The sequence below is a fragment of the Montipora foliosa genome, chromosome 7 (assembly GCF_036669935.1).
Source record: "Montipora foliosa isolate CH-2021 chromosome 7, ASM3666993v2, whole genome shotgun sequence".
Classification (NCBI taxonomy): Eukaryota; Metazoa; Cnidaria; class Anthozoa; order Scleractinia; family Acroporidae; genus Montipora; species Montipora foliosa.
This window is the reverse complement of record NC_090875.1, coordinates 37,363,473-37,383,472: the sequence shown is the minus strand read 5'-3', so window position 1 is coordinate 37,383,472 and position 20,000 is coordinate 37,363,473. Positions and strand designations below refer to the sequence as shown.

Sequence of the window (20,000 nt, the reverse complement as noted above, 5' to 3'; positions counted from 1 at the left end):
CTCCCCCTTTCCGAGGCCGGGTTAACCCAGATATTCAGTCTCGGTAGAAATCAATCTCCCTTCGTAATCTTCTACGAAGGAAAAGAAAGGGAAAGAAAGGCACACGAATGGAAAGCCACGTCGAATGGAGGTATGCGCAACTAGAGTTTTCTCAATTTTCCACAACAGAATAAACATTTTATTACTACAGTCCTAGGAAGTCAGTCCATATCATCAACCTTGAGTTTTTTTGTTCCTCAAGGTAGTATTACGTTCTAGTACAAACGTAACCTTGTGAATCCTTTTAATCCGTATTGATAGAGGTACCGTTGTTCTCCTTGTTTTCACAGTATGTGGGGGCTACCTTACAGAAGATAGCAACTACTTCTCCAGCGCTGACAAGCCATTCAGTCATAATTTCTATTATGTACAGTACCAAGAATCTCGCTGCCATTGGAACATCAACCCTCAATCTGAAACATCGATGACATGGTTGACATTTGCTGAGTTGTCTCTCGGTCGTAGATACGACGACTATTGCAGGTAAATAAGGACATACCAAACAGAGATTCATGCTGAGCGGCTCAGCACAACATCCCAATGAGACAATTTTCGTCAAGGGCTGAACCGTAAACCAAATAAATGCATAGCCGTACATTCACGTAGGAGGACGAGTAATTAGTTATCAAGAGTCTAACCAGATAGGAAAACTAAAACGCGGTAAGACCAACGATATCATGGATCCGTTTTGAAGATGAATCTGAACTGTAAAATGCCCAAATAATCATTTATTTCACATATCCGCTGTGTATGTGACAGGTTCTTGAAATGATTGTTTGGCTGTTGAATGTTAATGAAATAATTAAAGTAAAGTAAAAATAAAGTTGACATCCAGGGAAAATGAAGAATTTGTCTTCCACATGACGACGGTGGAACAGTAACTTAAGAATTCTTGTATTATTCTAGAACAGTGGATAAAGGGGATTCCGTTGACAACACCATTAACCCCACGAGGGGACTCTCCCTATGGTCGTCGTGCCTTTTAGGGATTTAAAAGGCGGGTTTGGCACCTCTCGGGGTTTTCAGCCTCAAAGGGTCCACAGAAGGAGCTTTCGCGGTTTCTTTTAGGGTATTGAGCCGAAAAAAGTCAGTGTCAGTTACAGTGCGACGTGCCTTACCGTGGGGACCTAACATAGTTTTTTTTTACAAATTGTCCGCCAATTAGGATGTGTGAATTTGATTGACAGTCACGCCTCCTTGCAAAGTTCGCACAGTTGTAAGTTGAACACCGTTGCATGGGTTGTTGAGTTGACGAATTTACACGTAGTTGTCAAATGTGAAAGTTTGTTGGGTGGACACGCTGAGAAGCGTTGCACTGTAACATCTGTTGCTTTAGAATAGCACCTCTCCGGGGAAACATCAAGACACACCCACGAAACAAGATCTCTGTACCTCTTAGGGGGTCCTTTCAAAATTTTAGACGAGCACCCCTGTCCTTTTTATATTGGACTTCCCCCCTCCCCTCCCACCCCAGGCATCACGCTGGTCATAAAATACGTCTTCAGACAAGAGCTGAGTCTCGACAGTCGCAAGAGTTTTACACTTCCTTGCTACAAAATAGCGCTGGTCAAAACCCTCATTGACAGGACTTTTAACGACACATAGTCGGTTTTTGCCAATAAAATTTATAATTACGCAGGAATGTTTATCCTGATAATGTCTTAAATAGGTCAATCAACGTTATCAGTATTACCAAGGCTGAGTAGAAGGGGACAGCGCTCGACCCTCAGCAGATGTCCAGCCACAAGAATCTCATCACTTTTATTTTCAGCTTCCTTACAGTTTTTTGCTGTCTAGACTCCTTATTTTTTCCCTGCCTGCTCTTAGACGTTTCTGTCATCCTTCTATTATTTGTTTCTTTTTCTCTGTCTATACCTTAGTGGAGGTGTTCGTATTTCTGTCCCGGTAACAGCGGGTAAGGGTGATGCTGATTATCATGATTACGATGATAAGGAGCGATTTCTTTTGGAAGTCTGCGGACAATTAACAAACGAGACGATGCTGATTGAAGCGGAGACCATGAATATTCGTGCAGATGGTTTCAAAGACTATAGATATGATCCTCAATTGAACAACTCAAGAGTCTTGGGGCATTACAAAGCCGAACACCGAAATATCACCATCATAACTGGTACGTACACGTAAAACCTATACTGAACTGCATCATCATTATGGCTCTCTTTCGCTGTAGTTATTGATATATTGTTAAACATGATATCCTACCGTGTCCCAGATGGAAGTTGCAATTAGTTGTATACTTGATATCACACTTTTTCACAATTTGCGATGTGGGAAGGGAGAGCAAACTGACGTGACCGCAAGGGTTTGGTGTAGCATACACTGTCTGACGGCAAATTGTCGTTGTCTAAAGCTCCGACCACACTTATGCAGTTTTGTATGAAAATGCATACTTTTTGATGCGTTTTCTCCTATTGTCCACAATACTTGAATAACTGAAAACGTTGATGAAAATGGAAGCTTTCGAAAACGATTTCAAAAATGTAGGCTTTTGAAAACGCATCGTTTTGAAAATGCTTCGTTTCCAGAGTGGATAGGTGGAAACGGAGGTTTTTAAAAACGGTGCCGAAGTGCATTAGTGCGGCCGGGTGAAAACAAACAGGAAACGCTCGTGTAGGGGAAAATATTTTGCTTCGTTTTCGTTGAGACGAAAACGGATACTTTTAAAACGCGTTAGTGTGGTCGAGGCCTGAAATGTGAAATATGGCACATTTGGTTTCTGACACTGGACTCCTGGAAAGGAATGTGCGCTAAGGGTTAATTTCGTAAAAAAAAGAATAAATAAACAAAAGAGGAAGTAATAATAAATTAACTTAGTTTTTTTATTTACCTTACTTTGCTTTTATCAGGGGAGACGTTAGACTTTTGGACTGAGATTCAAGCCAATGCCAGCTACTCATCTATCGATCTATCATGGACGCCACCTCCGAGTAGTTCTCTCGGCGTTTCCTCCGTTCAGAAATATCTCATCCTATACAACAGTATTTCTGCGCCAGGTTATTACGGCGCACTTTGGTTGCCCGCAGACAAAACTCAGGTGAATATCTCAAGATTGGAACCTTTTACCAACTACAGCTTGATTTTGGTCGCCATTCTAACTGACGAAAGTCAACGTGGTAATACTGGCTGGATTCAAGTACAAACTGAAGAAGGAGGTAAAATTGATTCATATATTAAGATACAAAGATTAAAATAAATTATAGGTAAACAACAAGCGATAGCCATTCTTTGATTCTTTGTTCAATTCATAGTCCATGTATTTGGGTAGGTCTTTAATTAACACTTGATGGGATTCGAACCCACTCCCCTCCGTGATCTAGCCATTCGCTGTAACCACTGAGCTACTGGAGACTCTATGGTAAGCAAGGGTGGAAAAAAAAGGAGTAACTGATGCATATCTAAAACACAATATCTGTATGTATGTATCCACTCATTCTCCTTTCCACTGGAATAACCTTCACAATGACTTGTGGTTCCCTCTTTGGACCTTCCCAGGGCGCATAGTTTCTTTTGAACCCCCCCCCCCCACCCCCCCGTCCCCCTTACCCTGGATTGGTTCAATTACGTTTTGTTCTATTGTCTTTTAGTGCCATCCAGAAGCCCTTATATCCATGATTCTCGTGCCATTAATTACGACACGATTAGGATCAGATGGGGAAGGCTTTCACAAAAGTATGTTCGTGGTAATCTGAAAGGATATCGAATATATTACACCTTCGCTTTCAAGTCCTATTACGGCGGGTCTGTCAGAAATATAACAGTTGGCCCTGACGTACTAGAGATGACAATCACTGGACTTCAGCCCAATACGTTTTATAGAGTGTGGGTTAAAGCCTTCACGGCTAAAGGAGAAGGAAGTGACAAGAGGGCAAGCTATATCAAGACAAGTAAGTCATTTCTCGGAAACAGGTAAAACCTATTGAACAACGAAAATATAATCAGTGTATCCGTGCAGAGTTTATTTAACGTTTATGTATATTTTATGTACATTTATGGTTATGTTTCTGTATCATCAGGCCAGCGCTTATCTCAGGTTTCCATGTAGCATGAAGCGACTAGGGGTATTTCTACTCCCTTCTTGATGGGATGCTAGTCCATCGCAGGGTTATCCCCCAGCATGGTCTAAACGCGTCACGTGACCGACCTCAAAGCTCACAGTTTTCCTCGAGCTTCGCTCTCAAAAAAATTGTTCGCTCCTCGAAACAGATAATAGGATCCATTTATACGGGAGAAAATAAGACGCGTCTTAAATAGGACGCGAACTGTACCATTTATACGTTCGCGTCCTACATAAGACGCGAACATCTCGTATAAATGGTTCGCGTCTTATTTGGTTATTTATCATTATAAATCTAGCACGCCCTCGACGAATAACTGTTAATTCATAGTTACCACCTCGTACTTTTCATTCAAAAGGTTGCGAATTGAAAAGACGCGTCTTATTTTCTCCCGTATAAATAGCCCTAATGTCCTCGGACAAATACCAGAACATATTTTTGCGTCAAACAGAGACTATTGTTTATATGTCCAACGAGCGCTCGCAGAGTGATTGTTAAATCAAAAGAAGCTTATTGGTTAAAAACTCTACAGTTGAACGTTTCGGTCGTGCATACACATTACCAGTCCTTTAACTCTCTGATCTTATATGAATGAGGTGTATGGATGTTCTATAAAACCAGTTCATTATTTTTTTCCCCTCAGAATGTGGATCAGCAGTAAACAACAGTTCAGGTGTTATTCAAAGTCCTGGATTTCCTAAAAGAATCGAAAATTCAGACTGCACTTGGGACATTGACCCTGGTGACGAAGACAAAAGCGTTTTACTCTCCTTTCCTCTTTTCAATATTCCACTGTCCTACAAATGCCAGTATGTTATATCTAGTGAACTCAGTATACGTAAGCGTGCATCATGACGTAAGCGTGCATCATGACGTAAGCAAACTTAACTTCACCTCGCCATGTAGTTATAGGAGAATTCATTCATACTTTTAGCTACGCATGGTTGACTTATAATGTACTTGAGAACATTTGGGAATACTCCAGAAGCTAAAGTTGCTCTCGGCTGCGCCTTGAGCTACTCGTACGCTCCTTTGGTGCTGTCTAAACTTTCTGCGTGCATCACAACGCTATGAAGCAAGAGAAACTTGAGAAACAATGAATCGTTAATAGTAGAAATCGCGTTGTTTATGTTGTTTTATAAGTCCTTCCGATGGCATGGCATGCGACAAAACGAAGCAACTGAAATCAAATTTATAATACTTCTTATTAAAGACATCAATAATTCGTCAAGTTGAAACAAAGGAAATCATTTGGATATCTTGTTTTCATTAGCATAGATTTCTACGATTTTATTTCTCCGTCTTTTTCTTGGTTTTAGTTTCGATTAATAAGATATATTAAACGGACCTATTTGATATAACACATCAAATGATGTTTGTCTTTTTTCTTTTCTTTTCAGAAACGTCTCTGTTTCTGTTAGCGATGACAGTGGTGTAAGACCCGAACTCCTGTGTGGTCAGAGAGACACCTTCTTTTTTCTGGCGCAGAAGTTTCACTTCGATTACAAATCCACTCGTTACACTGAGTCCTGGCATGGATTTCAAGCTCAATACCTGGTTATCAATGAATCAATAATAAATGGTAAGGAAAATAATACCTCGACCGCTGACACATATGACACATGTGACTTGATGGAGAGGTGGGTTTCCTACACATTCAACGTAACAGATATAGAAATACTAATATAGAATGTCTCCAGCCTTTCTCAAGGCTTACTCGATCGTAGCCAATGTGTTTCCACTCAATCGTGTATTGATTGAAGTGACAAAATAATCATAAGAGATTGTTCTCTATTGTACCAGTTAACGTCGGGAGAAATATCTTTTCTTTACTCGAAGTTTTAACTGTAGTCGATAGTATAACAGTCAACTATACCGTCAAACTTGTCCTTTTTAGTTGGAAAGGCACAAGAATATGAAGGGGCAAGATTCGTCTCCAGGGTACCTGTAATAATCACACGGGGACGGAATCGAATGGTGGTCGTGAATATTCAGTCCAGTGTTTATTGTAATCGACAGTCAGCAAATGTATACCCTTATCCATTTCGTCCAAATCCTTTGCTTCATAATTCAGGGTCCGATGTTTACGGCCTATAGGTACTTTAAAGGTTACCGCTAACTTGTTCCGTTTGGGCCGAGAAACTTTTCCTGGACGAATCCAAACACATTACTTCATATTTCTATTTAAATCAAAAATAAATCTTTTTTTTTTTCCCATCCATTGTGATGTTGAATACATGTTTTATCAGTTTTCGTTCTTTCTAACAAAAATCTCAAAATCCAAGATGGCGTCGGAATCCAAGATGGCGGAAGTTACAACGTCATAACCAACAAGAAGCATTAGGCCATTTCCGAATAACCTTTGCCTCTTTCTCAAAGCGAGTCTTAGTGCTGATCCTTTCATATGAAAGTAAAATTTCATTCACGTGCAAATTAAACTCATTTTCATATGAACGGTTGTGCACCAGGCATCGCTTTGATAGGGAGGCTGAGGGGAACTCGGAAATGGGCTGTCCTAGTTAAAAAAAAAATCGTCGGCAGCCTGTTTAACACAAAACGGTTTTTACATGTATATCCAAAATAAAAACCCAACGGGATGCGACATACCCTTCATTTCATCGCAGCGAGGATATGATTTTGCTGGAACGTGTAAGGGTTAAGGCTTAAGCTTCGTAGGGTTATTCACTAATCCGAATTTTTAACATCATTTATGCAATAACCATTTTCTCCTATTTCTTTTAGCTCCAGTAGTTAACGACTGGAACATCAGCATCTTCAGCGTAAAATATTCAAGCATGAACGTCTCTTGGGCTTACTATGTTCCCGATCATCCTTATATTCTTGCCTTTTATGCTGTTGTATGTACACCAACTAATAACGATGCTGCACCGACTGTGGCAATAGCTAATTATAATGGAACACGGATGCAGTTAGAGGTACTGCGACTTAGAGCACAAACTGAATACAGTGTACAGGTCCTGGCTGTAACAGTTCACTCGGGGAGAAGAGCATTCAGTTTCAAAGGAAGTCAGATATTCACTGCCAGGACCGTAGGGGGAGGTAAATATTGGTCATAAAATATTACCTTTATCAGCTTTCATTCGTCTTCGTCGGTTCAAGGTCAAAAAAAGAGTTCTATTAATGTACTTTATCCCACTTTTTTTTTGCCAGGATCGGCAAACTTCTTAAACACAAGCTAGCGATATTTCTCCTCCCTTTTACGAGAGCTCATTGCGATTGATGACGTGTTTGTAACATAAGGGCAAAATTTTCTTGTCACTTTCGAGGCACTTAGAAAGCAGTTAGGCAAACGGAGTAAAAAAACTCTTGTTCGCTCGCATTTTAAAGCCAAACAAACAAACAAATCGATTATTTCCAATAAGAGAACAGATGATTCTTACTTAATTTCAGTTTAGACTAAAAAGTCGAGTTTCACTCCTGAACAAATGAAAAAAGGATTAAACCACCTTTTAAAAATAAGCATCCACTTAAAATAACTCATCCGTAAAAAACGGTTTAGTGTCCAAGAAAAGAATTTGCGGAGTAACGTCTTCCACCAAGTTTAAGCTATTACTGGTGTACCGTTTTGTCGTTCTCGTTCTCTTTCTCTCTTCTTTCGTTTCTACACTTTTGTCATAGGCCGTCCAGGCATCATGCAACCTTATCTGATTCAAAATTAAAAATCTCCTTTAGATAAGACTTAGGCCAAAATTGCATTACAGAGCAAAAAGCAGCTCTAAGGATTTAAAAATAAACACTCAGTTTTAAGTTTATATCCCTCCAATGCTTGACTAGTCTTGAATAAATACATAGCCACCGATGTGTCCTGACCACAGCTTTATTACGTCAAACCTGGATTGAAACCGGCGAAAATTTGAGGAGAAAAATTCCAAACCATTTTCTTCCTGAAAACGAAAAGCGTCGACTGTCAAGAGCTTTTGTGGCCTCCTCGCTGATCTCTAGACTTGAGCACGTGATACTGGTCACATTGGCAAACATGGAGGGGTGGATCGGCGAGCGCGGAGCACCATGGGTAAGAAAATATGAAAACCCATCTGTGCGAGAAATGTTGGTTTTGGTCACCGTACTACCGTACGTCCATTCACCCATCCATGTATGCCAATCAATCACCTGACCATACCGAGGCCATCCAGCTGACACTCCAGCTAGTTTAAAGCGCACATCTTTGATATTGGACATTCATGTTCAAGTCAAGCATCGGAGGAAGCATCGGAGGAATATAAACTTAAAGGAGTGTTAATTTTTAGTTTGTTTAGTACTGCTTTTTGGCATATCTCCAGAAGATTTTTAATTTGGTAAGGTCGCATGATTCCTGGACGAACTATGACAGAACAGAAACGAAAGAAGAGAGAAAGAGAACGAGAACGACAAAACAGTATATTAGTAATAGTTCAAACTTGGTGGATGAAGTTACTCCACACACTCTTTTGATGGACATAAAGAAATAGTTGATTTGTTTCTTTGTTTTGCTCTAAAATGCAAGCGAACAAGTGTTTTTTTACTCATTTTGCCTACACTGTAACTGTTTTTCGATGTGCCATGACAGTGACAAGAAAATTTTGCCCTTATATCCGCGCGAAGCTATTTAATTAATTATTTCACTTTTATATGATTTCTATCTCCATAGCGTTTTTCTTTATCATTCATGCCGCAATTTTCTTGTATTGTTTCTATATACATATTTAGAGTTTTAGTCAGTATCTCATTAGCATTTTTATGATCGATTGTATATATTTAAGCGCATACAAACATTTTACTTTTCAATTTGAAAATGACCGTCGAACGGGCGAAACGTCGTTGCTTCTTAACGTTAACTTTTATCGTGAAATCTGTTTTGAAATGTTTGTTGATTCGAAAAGTAATGGTCCATATTTTATTGCCTTCTCTTCAAATTTCTTTTCACGGTTATCAATCCAGGGGCAGCTCATTTCTACTGCCCAGACTTGCTTTGCCTTGTAGTCGAAGAAGCGTACGTCAACTCTATTGGCCGTTCCGAAATTCAGCAGGGAACTGGGACGAGTTTCAAATTTTAACTAATCGATGAACTTACACCACCACATGAAAGATCATGTTAAGATTGGTCATTTGACCAAGTATGATGCTTTTACAGGTGAACGGAGACCAAGTTATGAACCTTGAAATACGGTTCAAAATCTATACAAACGTCTCTAATTTTGACAAAGCGTCCCCCAAAACCATATAAACTGAATTTTTTTTTAAAATCAGTTTAGTAACAACTGTAAAATCCCGTCATGTACCTACAATTTGAAAGAAGCTGCGATCAAAATCGCTATGTTTGCCCATTTTAAAGAGTATAACGGAAATCATAAAAATTTTAAGAGTTTATATGGTTTTGGGGGACGCTGTATCAAAATTAGAGACGCCTGTATGGATTTTGAGCCATGTTTCAAGGTCCATAACTTGGTCTCTGTTCACCCTAAAAGCACCATACTTGGCCAAATGACCAAATGAATCTCAACATGATCTTTCATGTGGTAGTGGAAGTTTATCGATTAGTTAAAATTTGAAACTAGCCCCAGTTCCTTGCTGAATTTCGGAACGGCCAATCAGCTCTAACAAATGTGTATTCTGCATATACCGCCACATCCCAAAAAGATTTCCCTCCATCCGACTCATAGATAGGTTTTGGTTTCACAGGTGAGTACCAAGGAGGGAAACTTTCCACCAACTTGAAGAATAATATCTTCAGAGCAGCATTGTGTCGGTCCAAATACTTTGATTAAGCAAGTGTAGAACATCCTGACAAAATGTGTGGAAGTGTCTCTGCTTCTTTACCACACAGCCTACAGCTTACTTCTCCCTGGGTTGTTTTGGTCTTCTGTGTTGTATACACTTTAGTTGGCAAGAGTTGTTCATAGAGTTCGATCATGCCTGCAACTGTATGGGTGGATACCGATGGGTAACCCTTCCTCCATGCAAAACACGCATCTTGACTAAGTTCTTCATCATTCCAACGCGAAGTGATCATGAATAACCGCCCATGCCAATTCTCTGCCTTTATCGTCTCCTGTAGCTTATCTATCATTGTACGCTTCAAGTGTTCTTTGATCTTCGTTCCCCAACTTCTACCTTTGGTCTTCCAGCTAAAGTAAGTGAAGGATTTGGATACCTAAGAGATAAACGTATCTCCAATTCCTACGCATATTTGTGTGCTTTATTTTTATTATTAGTATTATCCATATCATTATCATTATCATTATCATTATCATTTGCAAAAACCAGTTAAGTCTCTCGCATGTTTTCGGCTCATGTTATCGCCAATAAGATTACCGCAACAACGCATCAGTGTGAGTGAAAAATTTCGCCAAGATGTCTGCACCTTGCATATTGAAGGGTCACTTTCTTTAAAATGATGTCGAAAAGTGAAAACCCACAAGATGCATTTTCATTGAAGGAAATCGACATACGTTATTACTCGTACTCGATAAGTCTTAAAGAAAGTGTGCACATTTGTCACAAATGCACACACTTTTTATCTTTATACTGAATTTATTAACAAAGCTTAAAAAATTGAAAGACCTCAAAATTGGACAGGATATTACAAAATAATTAAACGTCTGAACGTGTGAGCCAAAGGGCCTCTGTTGGCACGACGTCTGGGTGACCCCTCAAATGGTCTTAATGACCCCCCACTTGAAAAAAATAGCTAGAACGCTGCAGTTCAATACCACCCAATTCAGTTTTTTTTGTGTCTGTGTAACACTTACCACTGGCAACCCACTGTAAGCTTCATGCAACGTCTGGTTTTATTTTTTAAGTAATGTAGAAATCTGAAAGGGTACGACAGCCGCAATTAAGAGGCAATAGAGCGAATATTAATTCTTGAATATTAATTAGCTGAACCTCCCAAATTTTTCAAGAAGGGATACATCTCTGTTTGGGCATTTTTCATATTAGAAGAACTAAACATGACTTCTAGTGTTCTGAATTACTATGTTTAATAAAGTTGTGTCAATGTAAAGTGTACTAGTTTTGAAATACATGTTTGTCTATTTACTAAAAGGACTTGAAAAGGGAGCTGAACCTCCTCCTCCTCCACCTGCCGAAGAACCGCGAACACCATCCGACGAGGAGAGAAGCCAGTCTGTCGAGTTGCAGATACTGGGGTTAAATGTGTCTCAGGTTGGATAATATTTTCGTTTTGAATCAACATGCCTTTGAATTCCCAGGGGAACAAAGGGTCGCCACAACACCCCTTGAACGAACATGGTTCTGGGAAATCCTCTACATCTCGGTCCTCGTCTTACCAGCTGCCTTCACTTCAGCGTCAACGCTTCTGCACCAGGTCTGTTTTGGTCGGCCCACCTTCCGCTTCCGATGTGGACTCCATTCAATGGCTTGTCTGGTGACGTTAGAGACAGGCTTGCAGAGCGTGTGACTGATCCATCCCCATTTTTAACCGCGCGGCCATGGGCCGAGCGTGGTTCTTGCTCTGCACGTTGCTTATTAACCGCGCGGCCATGAGCCGATCGCGGTTCTTGGTCTGCACGTTGATGTTTATTCGCCAAAAGCTGTTAAAACTTTAATGTACTTAAAATTTTTGAATATTCCACTCTTTATTTAATACAAAATATATTGCTTTTTGTGCTATTGAAGCGTTTGATTAGAAGCGAGTATCGAATACATAAAAAGCCATTACGTCATTCATGAAATGCGTCGACGTTTCAACTTTTATTGGTAGGGAAGTAACCACTGTACTAAAGATAACCGTAGATAACGTAATTCTTGAATTATGTGACTCGTGTGACTACTTTGCAACCCCTTTGCTCGTGTAAAACAATAATTAAGTTTAATCGTGATTTTTAAGAAAAAAAGCTCTAAGTTGTTTATAGTGTTATTCTCGTATCGTTCATATCCATACAAATACGAAAAAAGGTCCAGATTAATTAAGACCATTACGTCATCGGATATTTCACAACGGCTACGACTGATGTTGCAATCGGAGTGTTTACAACGGCTATAAGTGACGGTGCAATAAGATCGTGTGCAGTCGTTGTTGTGAGTTGTTGCGCTAAAGGTTGATCAGGTGATTTTGTGTCTACAGTAATCAATGACTCATTAAGGACTGCTATGGAATATGCACTACGTTGCGACTATAGTGGTACGAGGACAGCTAAATTTTTAAAGCGCGTTTATAAGATCTAAAAGATCTTGTTTTTTTCGTTTTGTCGGCGAGCTGAACGAAACTTTCACTCGGTCACATAGTCAGTGGGACTTCCAGTCACGCAACTTATGATGTTTATTCGCCAAAAAGCTGTTAAAACGTTAATGTACTTAAAATTTTATGAATACTCCGCTCTTTATTTAGAGCAAAATATATATATTTTTGTGTTATTGAAATATGTCATCATAACTTTTAAGAAAGAAAGCTAAGACTATTACGTCATAGAGATTTCACAACAGCTATGACTGATCGGATTTGACAACGGCTATAAGTAATGGTGCAATAAGTTTGTGTGCAGTCGTTGTTGTCAGATTCATCAGGTGATTTTGTGTCTATAGTCATCAGTGAATCAACAAGGAATGCTTTGGAATGTGTACTACGTTGCGACTATAGTGGTAAGAAAACAGATAAAATTTAGTTTTGTTGGTGAGCAGACCAAAAATTCTACTCGGTCATATAGTCAGTGGCACTTCGAATCACGCAACTTATGATGTTTATTCGCCAAAAGCTGTTAAAACGTTAATGTACTAAAAATTTCATGAATATTGCACTCTTTATTACACATAACATGAGAATTTTATTCCATAAAGCTCATTTGTACAAATCTATACGCTTTATTTTCACATGTGAAAAAGGCCTATACAGCCAATCAGAATGGCGTACAGCTATTTCACATGTGAAAGTATAACCAATCAACGATAGCGTAAAGGCGTTTCCATGCCAATCACTCGTGCATCTCGTGCAAATCGTGCAAATCGTACTTTGTTATTGAATTAAATTAAATTTGCATTTGGTTCTATTGTTAGTGAGTTTTTGTTTATAATTCGCGTTCAGAAAACTATTTTAATGAAAATTCTCATGTTATGTGTAATAAACAGTTTACGACATAGAAAGTGCTTTGTACGGGGTTTATTCACTCGTTGTTTGTGTCAAAAACCCTCACTCGCTCGTTCCTCGCTCGTTCGGGTTTTTGACACAAACAACTCGTGCATAAAACCCCGTACGGCGCACTTTCTATGAAGTAATCTATTTTTATTTAGTACAAAATATATTGCCTTTTTGTGTTATTGAAGTGCTTGATTGGAAGCAAGTATTGAATACATAAAAGGTCATTACGTCATCCATTGAATGTGTCGACGTTGCAACTTTCATTGGTAGGGAAATAACCACCGTACTAAACATAGTCGTGGATAACGTAATTCTTCAATTGTTTGACTCATGTGACTACTTTGCTACCGCTTTACTCATGTAAAAAAAAATTAATCGTGATTTTTAAGAAAGAAAGCTGTAAGTTGTTAATAGTGTTATTGTCGTATCGTTGATACCCATACATATCCGAAGAATGTTCCAAATTAATTAAGACCATTACGTCATCGGAGATTTCACAACGGCTACGACTCATGGAGCAATCGGAGTTTTCCCAACGGCTATAAGTGATGGTGCAATAAGATCGTGTGCAGTCATTGTCAGTTGTTGTGCTACAGATTGATCAGGTGCTTTTGTATCTATAGTCATCAGTGAATGTGCACTACGTTGCGACTACAGTGGTAAGAAAAAAAGATAAATTTTTAAAGCACGGTTATGAGATCTAAAAGATCTTCTTGTCGTTTCTTGATCTCGGACTCGATTGGGGCTTGTCTGGTGCTATCCTACGGTTGTTTATTTGAGATGACTTCCGGCCACTTGATGTTGAGGATGTTCCTGAGACATCTGTTAATAAATGTCTGGAGTTTGTGGGTCTTTGTTACCCGTTGGTGTTTAAGATCCGGATCTTGTTGTGAAGCGAGAAAGCTGTTGATCTCCAGATTGGCCGTAGGGTGTTGAAGGCCTGTCTTGCTTTGTTGATTAGGAACTTGATGTCTCCGTCTGTGCCCCCATCCTTACTGACTACACTGCCCAGGTAAACAAACTTGTCGACTTTGATGCTTTCTTGGTGTAGTCGCACTGGGTCTTGCTTTTTGTTGTTCACCCTCATGACCTCCGTCTTCCCGATGTTGATTTGGAAGCCAGTCTTCTCCTCTTCTTCTGCAACACCGCATAGCTTTTCTTGATCGGCTTGATATCTGTCGGAGAGAAGGCTGATGTCGTCTGCGTAGTCCAGGTCTTCCAACTGCTTCGTGAAAGTCCACTGTATTCCAGTTCTCCTGCCTGCCGTGGCCTGCCGCATTATCCAGTCGACCACAACAGGAAGATCGTTGGCGACAACAGACATCCCTGACGAACGCCGGTTTGTACGAAGAAGCGGTCCGTCCACTTCCCATCATCAAGATTTATTGACTGTTTTGGCGGTACTGTCCACAGCCTTTTATTTTTATTCATTCGCCGAACGCGCGGATAGAATCGAGAGAGAACTGGCCCCTGCGCAAAATCGGGAGACTTGAAGCTTTCGCGCTCGTGCGCGCTTCGTACGCTAGTCTACTTCGGCGGGAGTTACCCGTTTGCTTTTTTAAGTAGAATGTCCCTTATAACTACTTTGTCAAGCAAACATGGAATGCTGAATAATTTTTAGTCCTTATCCCGAAGAAACGTTTCCCAGATTAGCAGATCATTTTGTTACAACGTCTCGCTACGTGAACGTGAAATGAAAATTTGCGATACTGAGTAAAGAAAACACTTTGCGCTATATAATTGTCCCAGTCACAACATGTGCCTCGTTTAAGAGATCTGTCTTGGGTATTCTTTGCTATTCCTTTTCAGTGGAACCAGCCTCTACAAGCAGCATTCAAGGCTGCAGTTGCAACAGCAGCAACGAAGCACTGCTCAGAAACGGATGACTGCAGATCTACACCTACCAGGTACATTTTTCTGCTTTTTCTGTTTTTCCATTCACTTTCCTGTTCCTTCTGTTTCTTCTTTCCCTCATTTGTTTTGTTCCTTTTTAAATTTCCCTCATTCATTTTATTTCTTCTTTCCCTTACTTGTTTTGTTCATTTTTAAAATTTTCTATTACTGTGAAATCATGACAAATACCGTTATTGATGTATTGTTGACGATCCCAAACGAAGCAACGTTTTAAGCGTACTGTTCATCCTCATTGTTTAAACGTCGTTGCAGGAGAAGTAAAGTAGCTCCGTTTGAATAAGGTTAGGGCTTTCAGACTTGCTCGCGCGAGCTAAGCTTTTCTTTGCCTTACATCAATATTAACATCGCTTGTTGAGTTAAGGAAAAAATAAAAAATGACTAAAAAGATAACTAAATAACCCGCCAAAGACTTCTAATGTTATCTTTCGTAAGATTCTGCAAAGCAGTGGTATTTTTGACACCTTTAAACAAATTTTACGTTTGCTAGTGTTTCCCAGATGTCTACTGTAAATGCACATTTTTTTACAAAAACGACCAGGAAAAAGATAAAAAAGGCAAACAAACAAAAAGCAACAGACAATTTAAAATTATAGTTACTCGGTGATGTGGTAGTTCATGTTTCCTTTTTTTATGGCTTGTTCAGTGCTCGCCGTAAGAGGGCAGCTTCCTTCATCATCTTCACAGAAGACCAAGTTCACATTCTTCCAGGCTACCCAAAACAGATCTTTATGGATCCTCTACTGGCAAGCTTAGCATTTTACTTGCAATTTCCACCCGGAACTTCCAATGTTGACGCTATCATGAAAGACAACCTCGTTTCCGTCGTTAAAGGGTCTATGGCAGACATTTCAAACTCCATTAATGGTAACATTTCGAGCGTGCAAACCCTCGTCGCTGAAACGTCAACAATGGTAACATTAACAGTAGCTCCATCTAGGCCCATTGAGAAGGCCTCTTACAAGATGCCTTACATCATTGCGGGCTCCGTTGCTGGCGGTCTGTTGGTCATTATCATTGCTGTTATAATCATACTGAAATGCAGTAATCCAAAGAACAGGTACGACAAGACTGGTGATCTTTACCCCATTTGTTATATTTATTACGAGAAATCAGTCAATGAAAAAATAACGATTTGATGCCGGCCTAAGAACAATCGAATAATTTTTGTACAATTTTCTGCTTCGTGTCCTGGTAGGCTCGGAAGTGTTATGGAAAACGGGTTGATCCCTAAATGGACGAATGAGTTATGGTCTTGAGCAAGCTACTTTTCTCTGGAAGTGCTTTTCTACACTCCAGGAAAGGAGATGAAGTATAGATAACCAGTGGCCTGATCAAATCAATTGAAATCAGTTAATTAAAGTCAAAACGTGGAATAAGAAATGCGGGTCAAAATGCATCCTACGACTACAAACTAAAATGTATATAAAATGCACGTTGCTTGGCAACGGGCTAAAGGACGACAACTGAAAATCAGAGTCCAAGGCGGGAATCGAACCTCCGACCTCCGTAACACCGGTCGATTGTTCTACCTATTAGCTACTAGAACTCACTGAAGAGCTGCTGTAGGTCGTTCAGGACCTAGATAGATTTAGATATAACTAGGCGATTCAGGATCTAGATAAAACAACCTAGCTCTCCAGTAAGTTCCAGTAGCTCAATGGGTAGAGCATTCGATCTGTGTTACGGAGGTCAAAGGTTCGATTCGTGCCTGGGACTATAGCTTTCAGTTGTCCTTTCGTCCGTTGCCAAGCAACTTGCCTTCTTTATAAAAGTCCCACGGGTTACACCTTTCCATCATTGATGAATAAACTGAAATGTCTATTGTGTAAGAAGATATAAATTGAGAGATTTACATGCTTAAGATTCATAATTTGATTATTAATCCCTTTATTTTCCTGTTTTGCATAATGTTTAAAAGAATTCCCAAGCGCATTACCGATTCTCCACAAGACAAATCGAAGGTGGAAATGGAAGTCTTTCCTGGATCCATCAATGATGGATACAACAGCGACCAGCCAAAGTGAAAGAATGAAAACCGTATCCGAAGAAGCAACACGTGTTTGTTAAAGGCAGAAAATAATGATAAAAGGTCGAACTTAATTTTAAAGGTAAATAATCCATCAGCGTTGCGCGGCGTAATTTTATATAATAGGGCGATTTTTGTAATTTTAGGTTTTTTTTTTTTTTTTTTTGTATAACGGTGTGAAGGACTGTGTCCACTGCAGTAGTTGCATTTCGAACGGGGATGTCTGCAAATTTAGATTCCATTGTATACCGCCTGGTTATCTATCTCGCTCTGCAAGATTGTCAAATGATGAACCATGAAATTTATTAGGAGCAAATATTAGAGACCTTTAGATTCTAGGACGAGTACGAGAACGAGTACGAGATTTGACTGCCCGTTTTAGCGAAAATACTGAGAACATTTATAACCCGGACGATTAATCTTGCTCTTTGTTAGCAGCATAGGTTGCTCGGTTATTCTTATTGCTGGTAACTGAGCCTTTTCCTGATCGAAAAAATGCCAAAACCGCTATCGTTTTGGCGACTTGTTTTGACGCGACGACATTTTTGCAAAACCACGTACTAAAATGACAACGGTGTCACGTTTTTGCCGCCAAAATGGCGCTGGTTTGCGCGTGCTCACTGTTGTTTTATGAGAAAAATTCGTATTCGTAGCCGTTTTCGTACTAGAATCTAAAACTCTCTATTATCATAAAATGTTGCTGCGGAGACAAGTAATTGCTACATTTGCATATCACCTCCACTATGTCTGCTATAACCATTGTTTTACCTGACAAAGACATCTGCTCGTTAGCTCCCATTCCCAATTGTCAAAAGAAAACGATTAGCGACTTAAGTTTTATCTATTTGCTGTTTGTTAAGAATTTGGACATGTGTCATCTAGTTGTCAGAAATAATTTAACGCGTATTAATTAGTGTGCCCGTGCATGATCATAATATGAGACGATTTTACGTTTATGTAGTATAACGATTGGCCAACGAGATGTTCTCTCCTAGGAACACTCGAGCAAAAACAGTTGAGTCACTGAGGCCCGTTTCAAGGATCGAACTTTTCATGTGCCGAATCTAATGCAAATGAACGAAAACAATAGATTTTTCTCATTTGCATTAGATTCGGCACATGAAAAGTTCGACGTTTGAAACGAGGCTGTGTCCCAGTCTGAGGTTAAAATTTTGACCTTAAAATATTATCACTTTCCCATTTATTGTTTCAAATGGCTAATAAAAGTCTCCCAAATAAAATTGTCCTTTTGGTTTGTTCAGTGTACAGCCCCCATCCCTGCCCCCTTTATATATTCATTATTCGGTACCTCGTTCCCCATGCATCTCTCGTGAGTTCCGCGGGATTGTTTAGAGCATCGTTCCATCAGTCCTCCTATGTGGTGCGAACTCTTGGGTGTTTAGGCAATCATGACAGATATATTGCAAAAAAGAATATTTTTAGGAGAATTCTCAGGACTTTCTGGCCGAGAATCATCTCCAATGAAGAACTTTTCATCAAAACAAACACCGCTATCAATTGAGATAAGAAGGAGGAAGTGGAGGCAAGGTTAAAGTACCTGTGTATTATAAACTTACACGGCCAATAATTAACAGGTATCAGAATATGAGCTTTAACCTGTGTATAATTTATTAAAAAGTAGAGCTAACATTGTCTGCCTGGTACCTGGCACACGTTGTTTGAAAAATTGACCTGAGAAAGTAGAACTAAGCCCCACAATCTCGATGATTAATTTGGCTTTGAGGTGGGCAGACATGAGGGGTCATGTTGCAGGGACATGCGGGCAAAGGTCATTAGAATGCAGATGTGTTGTCACGGCGTCCTTGCTTTGAAACAAATTGCACGCCTTGTCAGCGTCAAGAGGAAAAAGAGTTCTGCACTATACTAGGCATATTACGACCAAATAGCACAAGGCACAACAGAATACATGGAGCAAACTGGATACGGTCTGCGTGCGTACGAACGACCATTCTCCAAACTTTATTAGGAGTAAATATATTGACAATGTAATTCGCAAGACACGAAGGATAGGAGCCAAGGCTCACATTGCTCCCTAAAGGCTGCGTAATCATAAAGTAACGTAAACTGAATAAACACGAAAAAGCATGCATGGAATACGGCAAATAAATGACGAATGAGCACGGAGGCCAGAAAAAACCTTCAAAAACCCCAACACGAGGAAAAAACTGGAAATCTGGATAGGAACCAAGGCTCATTCGCCAGCCTTTCCTACGAGGTCTCACAACAAAATACAATGCCTATCCGACGCAAGGCAAACAATGCAAAATCAAACGAATCTACAAGCCCATTATTTTGGTCACATTTAAAAAGTCTTCAGCTACATGCTTGACGTATCGCTTCTTTGTTTTAGGACATTTCCAACCAGCATGCTTGTCTAAAAGTGTCTCATTGATAGCTCTACAGGCAGGATGTGAAGCTGCCCCTGATTTGATACTATGCGTCCCGAAAATGGAAATATCGTCAACAAAAGGACCAACAAGCTTCTTAAATTCCAGCAAGATCGTAGAATAAGAAATACCGATGCTTCCATGAAAACGCTCGCCTGACTTAGACTTAACAATACGCCTAATCAAAGGAAAATGAGGATTCTTAGGCTCTGGTAAAAAACTAACCAACCTCTCAGTGACTGCTACAGGACAAGTTAAATTTCCCGATCTAGCTATGACCGAGGTATGACCCTCTCTGATCTGATCATTCTTTCGTTTCGGCACAAAAATAGACATTCGATCCGTAAATAAAGTAATATCTCCGAGTTTCATGGATAATAACTCGTCAATCCGGAAAAAACCGGCGAAACCAACCAGTAATATAAATAAAAAGCGAATATGGG

General features: G+C 39.7%; 2 protein-coding genes across 2 annotated transcripts in view; one reads left to right on the top strand and one right to left on the bottom strand.

Annotated features, from left to right (window-relative positions):
• The window catches only part of LOC138009461 (uncharacterized), a 33,837-nt gene extending 15,869 nt beyond the window's left edge, over nucleotides 1-17,968 (top strand). The window contains exons 6-16 of the mRNA XM_068856481.1: nucleotides 330-522; nucleotides 1,920-2,170; nucleotides 2,907-3,212; nucleotides 3,645-3,944; nucleotides 4,759-4,924; nucleotides 5,516-5,697; nucleotides 6,858-7,175; nucleotides 11,161-11,279; nucleotides 15,019-15,116; nucleotides 15,767-16,180; nucleotides 17,042-17,968. Coding sequence (XP_068712582.1) covers nucleotides 330-522; nucleotides 1,920-2,170; nucleotides 2,907-3,212; nucleotides 3,645-3,944; nucleotides 4,759-4,924; nucleotides 5,516-5,697; nucleotides 6,858-7,175; nucleotides 11,161-11,279; nucleotides 15,019-15,116; nucleotides 15,767-16,180; nucleotides 17,042-17,147 — 2,453 coding nt within the window. The 3' untranslated portion in view covers nucleotides 17,148-17,968. The remainder of the gene's footprint in view (nucleotides 1-329; nucleotides 523-1,919; nucleotides 2,171-2,906; nucleotides 3,213-3,644; nucleotides 3,945-4,758; nucleotides 4,925-5,515; nucleotides 5,698-6,857; nucleotides 7,176-11,160; nucleotides 11,280-15,018; nucleotides 15,117-15,766; nucleotides 16,181-17,041) is intronic.
• A 1,450-nt stretch (nucleotides 17,969-19,418) lies between these two features.
• The window catches only part of LOC138010932 (integrase/recombinase xerD homolog), a gene marked incomplete at its 5' end in the record, with an annotated part of 1,096 nt that continues 514 nt past the window's right edge, over nucleotides 19,419-20,000 (bottom strand). Inside the window, one exon of the mRNA XM_068857940.1 lies at nucleotides 19,419-20,000. This exon is cut by the window's right edge and continues 514 nt beyond it. Coding sequence (XP_068714041.1) covers nucleotides 19,447-20,000 — 554 coding nt within the window.